At 43.0% G+C, this 14,220-nt stretch overlaps 1 protein-coding gene across 2 annotated transcripts in view; it reads right to left on the reverse strand.

Moving 5' to 3' along the window:
• The window catches only part of B4GALT5 (beta-1,4-galactosyltransferase 5), a 51,178-nt gene extending 37,848 nt beyond the window's left edge, over positions 1-13,330 (reverse strand). Inside the window, exon 1 of one of the 2 annotated variants that reach the window (XM_035121895.2) lies at positions 12,873-13,330. In XM_035121895.2, coding sequence (XP_034977786.1) covers positions 12,873-12,996 — 124 coding nt within the window. In that variant the 5' untranslated portion in view covers positions 12,997-13,330. Of the gene's footprint in view, positions 1-11,529; positions 12,845-12,872 lie in introns of those variants that run through there. The other variant, XM_035121896.2, reaches the window with a different exon arrangement.
• Positions 13,331-14,220: the final 890 nt, after the last annotated feature.

A 14,220-nucleotide genomic window follows, 5' to 3' on the forward strand; every position in this document is an offset into this window, starting at 1 on the left:
CTCTCTATATTGGACAAACAGGCCAAACCCTACGCCAAAGGATAAATGGACATAAATCTGACATCAGGAATCACAAGATAGAGAAACCAGTAGGAGAACACTTCAATCTCCCAGGACATTCTATACAAGATCTCAAAGTAGCTGTCTTATTACAGAAAAAATTCAGAAACATGCTGGAAAGAGAAGTTGCTGAATTGCAACTCATTACTAAGCTTAAAACCATGGAGAGAAATGGTCTGAACAAAGACATTGGATTCTTATCTCATTATACATGATAAAGCTTTCTTTAGCCATCTCACCCCTTGCTTTTTCCTGCAAGACCAATTGCAGTCGTTAACAGGACCAATTGCAGTCGTTAACAGTCGTCAACAGGTTTACTACTCCTAACAGTCGTCAACAGGTTTACCACTCCTACCCATTCCCACCACCCTTCTGAGTAATACCCCTCCCCACCTTCTGACTATACATAAGGGTCTGGTGACTTCTGTTTCAGTGTATCTGAAGAAGTGTGCATGCACACGAAAGCTCATACCTATGACAAACTTAGTTGGTTTCGAAGGTGCTACTGGAAGCAATTTTTTTTATTTTTTGTTTCGACTACGTCAGACCAACACGGCTACCTACCTGTAACTAAACAAATTTCAGACTCTCATTTCCCATTTCAACCTCAGTCTCACAGTATGTCGGATTAATATAATCTGTCTCTGTTTCTTTAACTGATGGATCCAAGGTGGTCTTTAAACATTATTAATGGCATAAACAGTGTTTGAAATCCCCTGGGCGCCCACTGCAGAACAAACATATAACGTTCCAGTTGGGGGGGGGGAACCCACACAAGTTGTGTGATTTTGCAAAGAATGAAAAGCATAAAACATTAACTGTAACTTGCTTAATGAATGCAATATATACTTAATGTAATATATTGTTTGGGTGTGAGGGACTAGATTTTCTTCATTTTTAATACAAATTTCTGAACACCTTTACTACCAACCACTGCTCCAACATGTTTGACCACATTCATGGAAGACAATTTTACTTGGCTATGAGTAAGAAGAAAGAAGATATGAACCACATTCAATATTATCATCAAAATGGCCACCATTCAGCAGCAAGGAAGAAAATCACTGTTAACAAGCCAACTGGCAGTGACAGGTTGAAATAGCACCAAGGATATGTAAAATTGATCCATTATATCAGGTTGTGTCAAAACTGAAGGTTCAACGTGATAGCTCAATCTCATCTTTTCCAAAGAATATTTACAAGCCTTGCATTTTCAAGAGATGTTTTCACCATTGTCTCATTTAAATCTGATCAGAACAGACTGAACTGACAGAGAGCACTTAAAGATTACCACTGCAAGGAATCCAAGCAAGGCTTAAAGGACCAGGTTTTCAGAAAACTGAATGTACAATTGCACCCATCAAGATCTGTATGCATAAAAAGCAGTGATTGGTTACTCATTGCTCTAGTTGCATATAATATAAAGACACACAAACCATATTAAAATGCCCCATTGCATAGATTTTTGTGAGATTCCAAACATAGTTCTCCATTCAATACTATCATTTAAGGGCTTTGTTAACTACAGTATAGAAAGGGCATTCTCTGTGGCACTTCCTAAGTTATGGAACTCCCTAATTTATGGAACTCCCTTTCCACAGAGATGTGGCACACCTCTTTATAACAGCTTTTCATACCTGAGATGCATACGTTTAGGACCCATTTTATTTTATTTCCATAAATGTAAAATTGTTATAAACTGTTTTTGAAACTGTGTTTTAATTGTTGTAACTTGCTCTGGAACCTTAGGGTGAAGGGCAGGTAATATATTGTAATATTAATGCTGTGCAGCAATTAATGCATTGCAGAGGGGTGGACTTGACCTTCAGGATCCCTTCAAACTCAATAATTCAATGATTCTATGGGTCAAACTGAAATAAGAGATAAACATGTCCAGTATAAAAAAGATTCACATGCAAGCAAGGCTTTATGGCACTCTGAGATTTGTTTTCAATCAGGATTAATGTCCAAATGTTCAAGCAGTTACATCTTGATTAGCCTCATAGAAGCCAATATGCAAGGAATATAGTCAGAAGTCCAATTCATAGATTAGGCAGCCTATTCAGGTAACATGGAAGGGGGAATCATAGAATTGAAGAGTTGGAAGGGACCAGAAGAGTCATCTAGTCCAACCCTCTGCAATTCAGAAATCCTGCCCACAGCTATCCCTGGTTGGGTTTAAACCACCAATCTTCTGGTTAACAACCAGACACACTGACCCATTGCACCACTTGAAGGGGAAGAAATGTCTCAGGATGTAAGACAAATTCAGAGCAACAGAAGAAAGGAAATTCCACATGTGACCTCTAGATATGACCTCTCTCTGTATTTAATGATGCAAATAACCCCACCTGTTAAAATGTCAAAGCTGTTACTGGACATGCATATAACATGATAGTACAGTAGCAGGATGGTTTTTTCAGCAGCAGCAAAAGGCTTTTTTTATAGAAAGAGATGCATGTTACCAGTCTCTCATATATACAATAAGCAAACAAACCTCTTTCATAAAAGAGGACCTCTCAAACTTCTGTGTTGCTGACACTAGCACTACTCCTAGCAATAAACTATTCTGATCACTACAATACTTGTTTGCACCCAAAGAGGGGGCAAACACTGTGTGTTGTTTATTAAGTCTTACTGTAATGAAAACATGTTGCATGGTTTGGTGATCTTCTATCAAACTTTGTTTAGTAGCAGAAAAGGCGAACTATTTCCTCAACCTTATGAATAGCACCGGAGCCACTCCTTTCGTACAGAGACTAATCTGGAAGCAAAGCTCTAAACAGAATGACATGTTATCACTGCCCCATTTGCTTTGAGCAATAAACCCATTAAAGTTGAGGAGTTATGGAGCCAAGCAATATTCCATTTAAAGACTGACCCTATGATTTGCAGATCATGCACTATTCAGCAGCCAAGAATACAAAGTTCAGTCAGCAACAATATACAAGGTCACTTCCACCATGTGGAAGGGGTGTATATTAGAGGATTGATCACTTTCATCTGAACTTGAATGCTCTACACTTGGGATTTTAAGGAAAATTGACATGGTAAAATAAAGGTCATATAGTAAACTGCATTTTTAACCACTGCAATATGGATCCACTGTATTGAAGTATAAAACAAACTATTTTTTAAATTTGGTAGCATAATGAGGCACAGGCAGAAAGAAAATTGGGGTCTACTTGTAGATCTAAATGTTTTTCTGGAGATCAGCAAGGACTTCAGTTTCCAATTGCTTTCCAATACTACATTGCATTATATGCCTTTGAAGATTGGAAATGATAGCTAGTACAGCCTTCAGCAGCCAGACTGCTGACTGGGAACAGGAGGGCTAATTTTACAAGACCAATCTTGGCCTGAATGCATCAGCTTCCGATTACAGTCATATGTTGGTTTTCGAACAGCTTAGTTCATTAACAACTTGGAACTCGAACCCGGAAATAGGTTTGCGAACTTTGCCTCTGAAGCCAAACATCTGGCACGACTTCCAATTGGCTGCAGAACACTCCTGCAGTCAATTGGAAGCTGCGCCTTGGTTTCCGAATGTTTCAGAAGTCAAACGGACTTCCAGAACACACTCTGTTCGAAAACCAAGGTACAACTGTAGTTTTATGCCTCAATTCAAGGTGCTGGTTTTTATTCATACAGCCTTATACAGCTCTGGACCACAATACCACAGGGATCTCCTCTCCCTACAATGTCAGGGGGGTGCTTTTATTTTTCCCAAAGAGGGCCAAATTTGATGAAGTGAACATGTGTGAGGGCCAACCAAAGTTGTTGAGCATTTTTTTGGATTGCAGTTGCTAAGCTTTTTTTAGGATTTTACCCCAAGACATATTCTGCCATGGGGACTGGCCAGCGGGTCGGATTAGGCCCCCAAAACGGACTTTGGACATGCCTGTCCTACATGAGCCTACCTAGACCCTGAAATTGTCAATTTAGGTTCTTCTTTGTGTGCCCCCTCAGATGGGTGTTGAAAGTGGCAACCTAAGGACAGGCTTTTCAGTGGTGCCTCCCCAACTGTGGAATACTCTCCCCAGAGAGATTTGCTTGGCACCATCATCATCAACTTTGAGGTGCCACGCAAGGATGTCCCTGTTCTTCCACACATTTGGCTCTTAATTGGGGTTATACAGTATAACGATACCCAAGCCTATATTAGTGTTCATCATCCTTTTTATGTTATTGCAGGATAAGCACTTTTAGTCTTATCTCCTTTTAACTTTTTATATTTTTTAAATTTTGCATAATGTATGGGTTTTGAATTACAAGTTGCTATGAGACATTTTATGGTAGTAAGTGATGAACAAATGCTATTAATAATAATAGGTTTGTCTTAATATAAGGAAGGCCTAACTATCCATATTTCTTGATCCAGGAAGGATCCCCTCCTCTCAGGCAAGAAGCTAGTCCAAAAACACTGCAAGATCAGAAACACACAGCTCAAAGATTTTACATTTATAGATCTGCCTGTCACTCACTACCACAGTAACATATACAAAAGTCTGCAGCCAGTTTGCATGATGTACAAAGATACAATTTGCATGAATATGACATCATCAGGCCATGATTACAGATACATTTTCATGCATTCTGTAGCTGCATACATATCTATTTCCATTTTTAAAAACCCATTATTCTTCATAGAGATAAGAATGAGCCCCATATTTGTTCTTATGGTAAACTGCAGCGTAAGCTTTTGAAGAGCTGACACTTTTTAAATTGTGGGATAGAACCCTGCTGGGAAACAGCACCGGAGTAAACTAGCTAAATAAAGACAATTAGCTGCCCTTTCTTACAAAAGTGAAATGTGTAAACCAGTCCACCTGGCATTTCCCACATTCATGCAAAATGGTCACCATGCATTCAGCACACCCTAAACCCATTAAGTCAACCCCACCTAACTGAGGCAAGGGTCAAGAGAGCAAGAACCTGGTTACATCATTGTGAGAGTCCTATCCATATCACAAGGCCGCATGAACTGAAATTGATCCCACTGGGAAGGAGCTGCATTGCAGACCTCAACTGGAGTTGCAACAACAGTGTTATCTAAGCCTAAGGCACTACAAAACTGAATGACTTTATCCTCAAAGTGCCATGCCAGGTATTCCATTGGGAATCTAAATACATGTGATAAGAAAAGGAAGATGTGGTCCACATGAAATACTTTTTCTAATTCACTTAGTAAGATTTTCTGATAACCAGAAAATTTAAAGAATATTGTCAAACAATGACCAGCATGTACAAAAAACTGCAGCTTAGCAGCTCTAATGTCCATAGAGCTAGAATATATGAAATAGATGTAGCCCTTATGTACTGCCAATACCACCTGAATGCAGAAACCATGCTTGTCTTTAGACTAAGAGAAAAAACAAGGGAGCAATGGAACAAGTCTGTTCTCTTAAGATAAATTTTAACTAGTCCAAACATTGGTAGAAAATTAGTGTATACAACTGACAACTGTTTGTCTAGTGAGACCCTGAGAAGTATACCCGTTAGGAGCTAATGTTTATAACAGTGTGCTTTGTAGGGTACTAAGACTATGAGTCATAATTTTATTTTTCAAAGCCAGCCAAAGGTTTCCAAACTACAACTGAGTTCTCTCTCTTTCTGAAATCTAGGTATCAAGCTAGGAAAATAGTTTGCATTACACATTCCCAGTCAACAATTGCATGAATCTTGTGCACTGTATTCAATTCACATTAACACAGTTCAAGAAGTCACAATATATGGTTCATGGACAGCATTTGGCTTGCAATTCATACATTGTATAGTCCTGCTTTAAGCACATCATATTCTATTTAATGGGGGAGTATCCCCTTCAGCTCCCTTCAAACTCCAATTCTGGATGTAAACTTTGGAAAACACATGATGTGAGTTAGCTATTAAACTTAATTATTTTGCCATCATGTATTATTTTGCTTATCCTTTTCAGGACTCTGAAATGTCTACTGCAGCACTAATTCCAGAGAGTAACCATATTACTCTATTGCAGTAAGAACAACATTTTGTGGCATTTAAAAAACAAGCTTACAGACTCCATGCATCAGCCATCACATTTTGTTTGTGACCGTGGAAATATTCCTGTGATATTTCCCTACTAGAACTGACTTTGCCTCAAAGTATGTATCCAACCCCCTGCTTGGAGGGGGTTGGACTGGATGGCCCTTGTGGTCTCTTCCAACTCTATGATTCTATGTAGCCTGAGGAAGCCAAAGCTCACTGCCAGCAGCAGCATCAATATTGAGAATTATATTAAGAAAAGCAAGTCAAAACCTTTAATGAATCAGAGTGTCTCTAAAGACACATCAAAAATAAAACCATGGGACAGAGTTGAAATATCTTATGATACTGTAGGAAAATTTAGTAACTATGAAAGGAATTGCTCTTCCATATATGTAACAAATCTAAGTCTATAATTTAGACTCCCTTGATAGTCAACCCAAATTAGCGTTCAGCACTGCCCCAACCCTCTCCCCCTAGAAAACGTCAATGTCTTCAGTGGAGAGCTTCCAAGGACATGTGCAGCTATGGGATAGGATATCCACCTACAATCTGAATTGATTGGGGGACATATTGCCCTCCCAGACCCTCTGAGACTATGTCTGAGGTAAACAAGATTACCCAATTCTTCTTCACACTCATAAGAAGGGCAGGGGATCTCATCGGAATAAAAAAATACACTCAACAGTGGCAAGTTGGTGAATTCAATAGTGTGGACTGTTGAACACATCTCACATTACATTTCTGAAGATATAAGAACAAGATTAATAGCCCAGTCCTATGTATGCTTTCCCAAAAGTGCCAGTGTATTCAATGTTTACTCCCAAATGCAAATATGCATTGAAAGAATAATGCATGCAGAACTTGATGTTCATTCAGCATAATCTGAGGCAATGCTAACAACCAAGTCTTCCTGGTGTTGCCTCTCTGAGATAAGATTGCCTTTAGCATATATGGTAACAAAAACATTTCAGTGGTGGTACTATGCTTACAGAATGTCTTGCCATCTGAGATCTACACCAGGGACAGACAACATACCCATTTTAAAAGTACCAATATATTTTTTTAAAATAGATATATTTAGGCAGGTGTGTTGTTGTTAAAAGTGCTGGTTTTATAGCAGATATTAGACTGTTTGGTTATTTCCTTTGTCAAGTAGGACTATTATGAAGTGTTTATTATTAGATTGTTGTAAAAAATGTGTTTTTTATTTTAAAAAAACTAATTATTTTCAGTGCACATTATTAAAAAAGTAGGAAACAAATTCCTGATAGTTACGCGAACTGATAACTTACATGGCCTGTGCAAACTGGGAAGAAAAATCACAACCTTGCTAAATTGAACTGCTTGCCATCAAGTTTCAGTGGCTGTAACATTTTACTGAGTGCAAGATACAGTGATTCAGATTGCTTTCAAACTACTCTTAACAAGCAATTCAGTAAATTCATTCTTAGGTTTTTGCAACTGCAGTATCACTAGTTTACTTAAAGTAACCAATGACTAATGCATTCAATATCAATTGACCTTTAGACTAGGTAACCTGTGTGACATTAAACTGGCAGATATGCCTGCCATCTCCTCTATAAGTGAAACTACATCCTAACTGTTGGTGGCCAGGGGTTGGGGTTGTAGGAGAGTGGGAGGCAGTGTTAACCTTTTTTTTTTTGCCCTTCCAATGCCTTCAATGGGGTGATTAATTTATGTTGGCATTTTTGGTGGGGCTCTTGGGACCAAAGAATGAATTTAGGATGAAATGTAACTTTGTTTATTACTCTCCTCACCTGTAACATGCCCATTCCCCACCCTTTACACCAGCATAACTTTTGCCAGCATAACTTTTGCCATACCCAGCGCGGGGCATACCCAGCGTAGGCCCCTTGAAGCAGGGCCAGCGCAGCCGTGGGCGAGAGTGGCGCTGCCGGCGGGGCTGGTGGGCAGAGGCGGACGCGGAGCACAGCCCAGCAGACCGCGAGTTCGGCAATTTTTATTTCACTTATTAATGACAGCTGCTCCACTGTGAAGGGTGGCTTTCCAATATGGGTGCAACTCAAGCAGAGATGGCAGTCAGATACTCTCCCCTCCCCCGAACTTCTAAAACATATGTATATTTATGTTGTTAATTAACAACTTTCTGGAACCTATTTGTAAAATGGAGAAAGGGTAGATTTCTTTCGGTAATACCAGAATGTAAATAAAGAAAGGAGGGCAATTATCTGCATACTGCATAAAATTTGCATGTTAATTTATATGTACTCTACGGTTTATGCCTCCCTCTAACAGGTATGTAGAAGTTAAATCTGAGTGAGGGATGGATGTGCCATGACTGTAGAGCATAGGCATGTTTTTTAAAAAACCAAACACCAATAGACACAAAATGCCAAGTTATGGTATTCTTTCTTTACCCTCCTTGAAATAGCCACAGATCCGGATCGTAAGCATTGCTGAATGTGTTCAAGCTATTTCAGAGCCAGTCTTAGTGGCTGGTATCACTGGGCATTTGCAGAAGCCCACACCACACAACCAAATCTTTCGATAAAAACATTTTATTAAAAAAAATGTATCTGCCAGAAATATGGCCCATCATTGAAACAGGAATACTTTATGTAAAAGGGCAACTGTTTAAGTCCTGAGGATTCATTGTAAATCCTTTGGGCTCTACATTCTAGCAGAATCAGTGCCCGGCTTCACCAGCTATGTAGCAATGTGTCGGTCACTTATCTGATGAGCCTGAGTGATTTGAGTAGTAGAGAAAATGCAAAACTGTGCACACTTAGGACAAGAACAAGGAGAACGCCACTTCATACCTGCTGAAGTGTATAAACTGCATAAACTGATGTGGCAGTGACAAGGTGAATGCCGCAGTGGATTCCTATGTCCTATCTGGACTCCTAGAATCATAGAATCATAGAGTTGGAAGAGACCACAAGGGCCATCCAGTCCAACCCCCTGCCAAGCAGGAAACACCATCAAAGCTTTCCTGACAGATGGTTGTCAAGCCTCTGCTTAAAGACCTCCAAAGAAGGAGATTCCACCACACTCTTTGGCAGTGGAATTTGCTGCCAAGGAGTGTGGTAGAGCGAGCACCCTGGCTGCGTGCTGTCAGCGGAGCCCCGGCGCGTCCGACTGCAAAAAGCTTCGCGGCGCCAGGTGAGACCGGAGTCAGTTTCACCTGGGCTCCGTAGCCCCGCCCACATTCCCACTTTGTGGTCCCTCCCCTCCCGTGCCTTGGCCCCGCCCCTCCCCCCAGTTTTGATCCTGGGTATGCCCCTGCCAGGACAAGTTATTTATGTTGCTGAGTAGGGGCAAGAGAGCAAGGGGTAGAGAAGTACCACATCCTAATGTTTCCCAGGTAGCAAATCTGAGGGTTAGAATTACACCACACTATTGCAGCCTTTAGGTTCAAAAAGCTAGATTCATTACATTGTTTCAAGGGTTAGATGCCTCATAAATGAATACTACATGTTACAAATGGCAGGCTTCATACTGCAGGGAAGGTACTGAAATCAGTATTCAATCACATTAGAAATTAAATATTACTTTCCATGGAACAGTTCTATACCAGTAAAGTTTGCACCCAACATTATAAGGGTAACATAAACCTGCAAATTCTTTGAAGCACTACGGTATATATATAAATAAATATTTTTTTACAAAAATTTTACCACGAGGTAGAAGCCATTTCTTCTCCTTGTGTCCAGATATGTCATATCAGAATACTAAGATAAGGATTTCTAGGCTGTTACTGCCTTGAAGTAACTGTTTATTTACATCTGTATTTCCCAAACGTCTGAGTTCACTGATCCATTGATGAGCATATAAAATTGTCATTGACTCCAACCCAAAATCTTAATGATATAAATGAAATCAGGTCAAGAAATATCAGAACGTAAACACCTTTTAATCAATCACCACTATCTGGAAGCATAAAATGTACAATATTATAATCTGGAACCACCTTACTAAATGCTGGTGCTCCTCACTGGCAATATATTCCCATGCCCTTTATTTCTGAAGCTAATAAAGGTAAAGGGACCCCTGACCATTAGGTCCAGTCGTGACCGACTCTGGGGTTGCGGCGCTCATCTCACGTTATTGGCCGAGGGAGCCGGCATACAGCTTCCAGGTCATGTGGCCAGCATGACAAAGCCGCTTCTGGCGACCCAGAGCAGCACACAGAAACGCCGTTTACCTTCCTGCTGTAGTGGTACCTATTTATCTACTTGCACTTCGAAGTGCTTTTGAACTGCTAGGTTGGCAGGAGCTGGGACCGAGCAACGGGAGCTCACCCTGTTGTGGGGATTCAAACCGCCAACCTTCCGATCGGCAAGCCCTAGGCTCTGTGCTTTAACCTTTTTCACACTCTGTGTTGTGAATTTCTTTTCCACCCATAGAGCCTTTTTCATCCCCTGCACAGTACCGTCAGCCACTTTGGGAAACCAATTTAGACAGGTCAAATCATGGTATCTACTGTAACTGAAATAATACCAAATTCTATCCTAAAGATTGTATACAGGAACATTCACATACTCAGCTAACCATTTCTGTGATATAAAAGAAATTGCTATTTAGCATTAAATGAAGATGTTCTTACTGCAAAACCATCCAAAGTATTCTTCAGATTTCCTAATTGTATGTAAATTCAAACACAGCCAAGACCTAAATAAATACTGTTATTCTCAAGAGGCATGATCTGATCCCAAACTCCATTAGACAGTAACAGTAACATTGTGGTAGGTGATCGAAAGTATAATAAAACTTTGTTTCACTCTCACCAGACATAAAAAGACCACAAACGTGACAGCACAGAAAGTGACATCTGCAAGAAGGTAGCAATTAGATGAACTGCAGTAATTTTGGCTTAAGTGAACAGAAAAATGTCCCGTATAGTAGATGTTTAATCATAGGTATTTAACAACCAGCAGAATATGAGCTTAACTACATAAACAGCAGTACCTTATGGTATTTAGGAGCGAGGTAGCCAACATCACTAATTATTCATTCAATTCCTTTTACTATCACCACCAAGCATTTGAACCTGCTGCCAAATCACTACCTGGAAGGCCCAACCTGGAAGTTTTACCTATGTTTTTTAACATGTCCATTTCGCAATTACTCAGGCGGAGGTCCTAGCCAATCAGACCAATTCCTTCCATGACGCCTTTTTAAAAGAGGCACCAATGCCCAGATTACAGGGGGAAAGGAAGAGGAAATCTACACTCAATCACTCTTCACAACCTCCCATGTATATCTACCTAACATCTTCCTTCTGTTTGTATGTAGAAGGGGAGAGGATAAAATGGTAAATTAGTCAAGGTCAGGATACAAGGAGGGGGGGAGAGAAAACACAGATGATGCATGCAACGAAAGCTCATACCAATGACAAACTTAGTTGTTCCCTAAGGTGCTACTGGAAGGATTTTTTTTATTTTGTTTCAACTACGGCAGACCAACGCGGCTACCTACCTGTAACTAGAACACAGATGAAGGAGATAATTCATAGCCAGGAGGGAGGAACTGGTGTCAAAAGACTATTCTTAAAGCACACACGGGGATATACCGAACCCCCAAATGAACGAAAAGCCCCGCTTACACCCAAAAAAATACTTGCAAGAGTGTCGATGCCTACCAAAACGCACGGACTTGATGTTTTATAAACAAGAATAACGCTGTGGACAAGCTGCAATATAGATCCACACCAGAGACACGCTACAACAACGCAAAGTATACCTCCCCCCCCCTTTCTATGCGGGTGCAAAGGACAGGGAACGAATGCCTCGGTCGGATTCTTAGAACGGAACCGGGGAGGGCGGGAAATGCGGAAGGGCGGGCGGGCAGGGGGGTGGCGAGGTGTACTGGAGACGGATTAAACTAGCCAGGCCCAAGCCAGGGGGGGTGGAGGGGGGGTAGGGGTACCCTCTCGGAAGTTTCTTTATTTGCATATAATATTGTGGGGTGGTGCCGAAGGCTACGAAAATGTGCTGTTTTACACACAAATTTAAATACACACACCTTTGGAGGGGAGGGGGCGAGATATTGATATTGCTGTGGGGGCGGGGGGGGAGAGAAGATGCCTGCGATCCCGCCCCAAGGCTGCGGCAGTCGAGACCACGCAGCTTGTCAGGCGGGACTCAGCAGCATTGGCGGGGTGGGGGCTGTTCGCTCCACGCCACCTCCCGCCCGGCAGCAGCACCCCTAAACATCCGGCTCGCCCCCTCCCCTTTCCCGACCGTTAGGAGGGAAGTGGTTGTGGGAGGGGATAGAACCATAGAACCATAGAATCATAGAACCATAGAGTTGGAAGAGACCACGGGGGCCATCCAGTCCAACCCCCTGCCAAGCAGGAAACACCACCAAAGCATTCCTGACAGATGGCTGTCAAGCCTCCGCTTAAAGACCTCCAAAGGAGGAGACTCCACCACACTCCTTGGCAGCAAATTCCACTGTTGAACAGCTCTTACTGTCCTCGCCTTTCCTCAAAATAAACCCTCCTCGCCTTTCCTCAAAATAAATAAATACTGTAACACCTGCCCGCTCAGGCGAGAGGGGGGGTATGAGGAGGCAACCCCCCCCCTCACACACACTGCTTCTCCTCACAGGGAGGCTCTCCATCTTGGGGCTTCCGCGCCCCCAATACACATATGAAGCAGCCGCCACCCCATTTTATTTCTCCCCCCCCCACACGGTCACTTTCAGGTCCTGAGGCGACTGGCTGGGCAGGCGGCCCTCGAGCGCGCGCGCGCGCGCTCCCCACCACCACCCTCGTTTCCCTCACGGATTCTCCCGCCGGGCTTCGCCCTTCTCCTCACCGATGCCGGGCGCCACATAGACGAAGTAGAGGAAGGATGAGGAGAGCGAGAAGAAGAAGAGGGCGGCCAGCAGCGAGCGCCGAGGAAGCCTCCAGGGCCTCCGAGGGCTCCGCTGCCACCGCATGGTCCGGCCCCGCCGCGCCCCCGCTGTTCGCGGGAGGAGGAGGAGGAGGGCAGCCCGGCTGAGGAGGAGCGGGAGGGCTGAGGCAGGCGGCGGCGCACTGAGGCGGCTCCTGCTCCTCCTGCTGCCGCTGCTGCTGGTGGTGGTGGCTGTGGAGCGGCGGCGGCTCCTCCTCCCTCTCCCTCAGTCGCCTCTCTCTTGCTCGGTGCGCGCCTCTCCTCGGCTCCGACGCCGCCGCCGCATGAATGAAGAGCCGGCCTCCGAGGGCGCGTCATAAACACCCTTTTTTTTTACCCTCCCCCGCTTCCTCCTCTCTTTCTTGTCCTCCCTCGCCTCCCCTTTTCTCCTCCTCTGTGGTCGCGGCCGAGGTTGGAGCCGGCGGCGGAGAGAGGCTGTAGGGGGCGGGGAGTGGGAGGCGTCAGCGGGAGGCGGAGCCAAGGCCCTCTCAGAGAACGCCTCACGGCCTCACGGCCCCAAACGGAGGAGCCCGGAGGCGGAGGTGGAGGCGTCGCCGATCTCTCGCTCTCCCTTCGCTCAAGCTGAGCCCTGGTGTCACACACCGGTGGCTTTTGAACTCCCTCAGACATTTTTTCCTTCCCCCAGAATTAAATTTAATTATACTATATATTAAGGTACAATCTGCCAGAAGCGTAGTTGTTGTTTTTTAATTAATAAATGGCATAAGGTATACATGCATTTCAAAACGAAAACAAAAATCAACTATGCTTGAAACAGGTTATTTACCTATTAACTGTCGCCTTCCTTTTCATTACTCCTCCGCTGCGTTTAATTCAGTACCGGACACATCAAGGGCAAACGCGTAGGTTGACGCAAAAATAAAAATTACAAAATCCGCACTTAAGACCTACGCCTTGCTGCCTCAATATATTGTTATATTTTTCATTTATTCGTTATATTTGTATACCACACTTCATCTGAAAGATCTCGGGGCAGTTCGCAACATCAAGGTATAAAATAGAAACACAAAATACATAAAACGAAAACACCTCTGCTAAGTAGTCTGGATCTAGGAGGAACTTGGCGCCCTTTCGTCAAGTTGCCTCAGCAAGCTGAGATGATGGAATGGAGCGTGTTGCTTGGTCTGCTGGATTTTGGTTGATAGGAACATATCACCACTGTTCCAGCTGCGTTGGCTTTCTAATGCGCTCCACCCTCTAATTGGCTTTCTAAGGCGCTCTCACATACACATAGAACTTTCTTTTCTGA

The sequence above is a fragment of the Zootoca vivipara genome, chromosome 7, assembly GCF_963506605.1.
Source record: "Zootoca vivipara chromosome 7, rZooViv1.1, whole genome shotgun sequence".
Classification (NCBI taxonomy): Eukaryota; Metazoa; Chordata; class Lepidosauria; order Squamata; family Lacertidae; genus Zootoca; species Zootoca vivipara.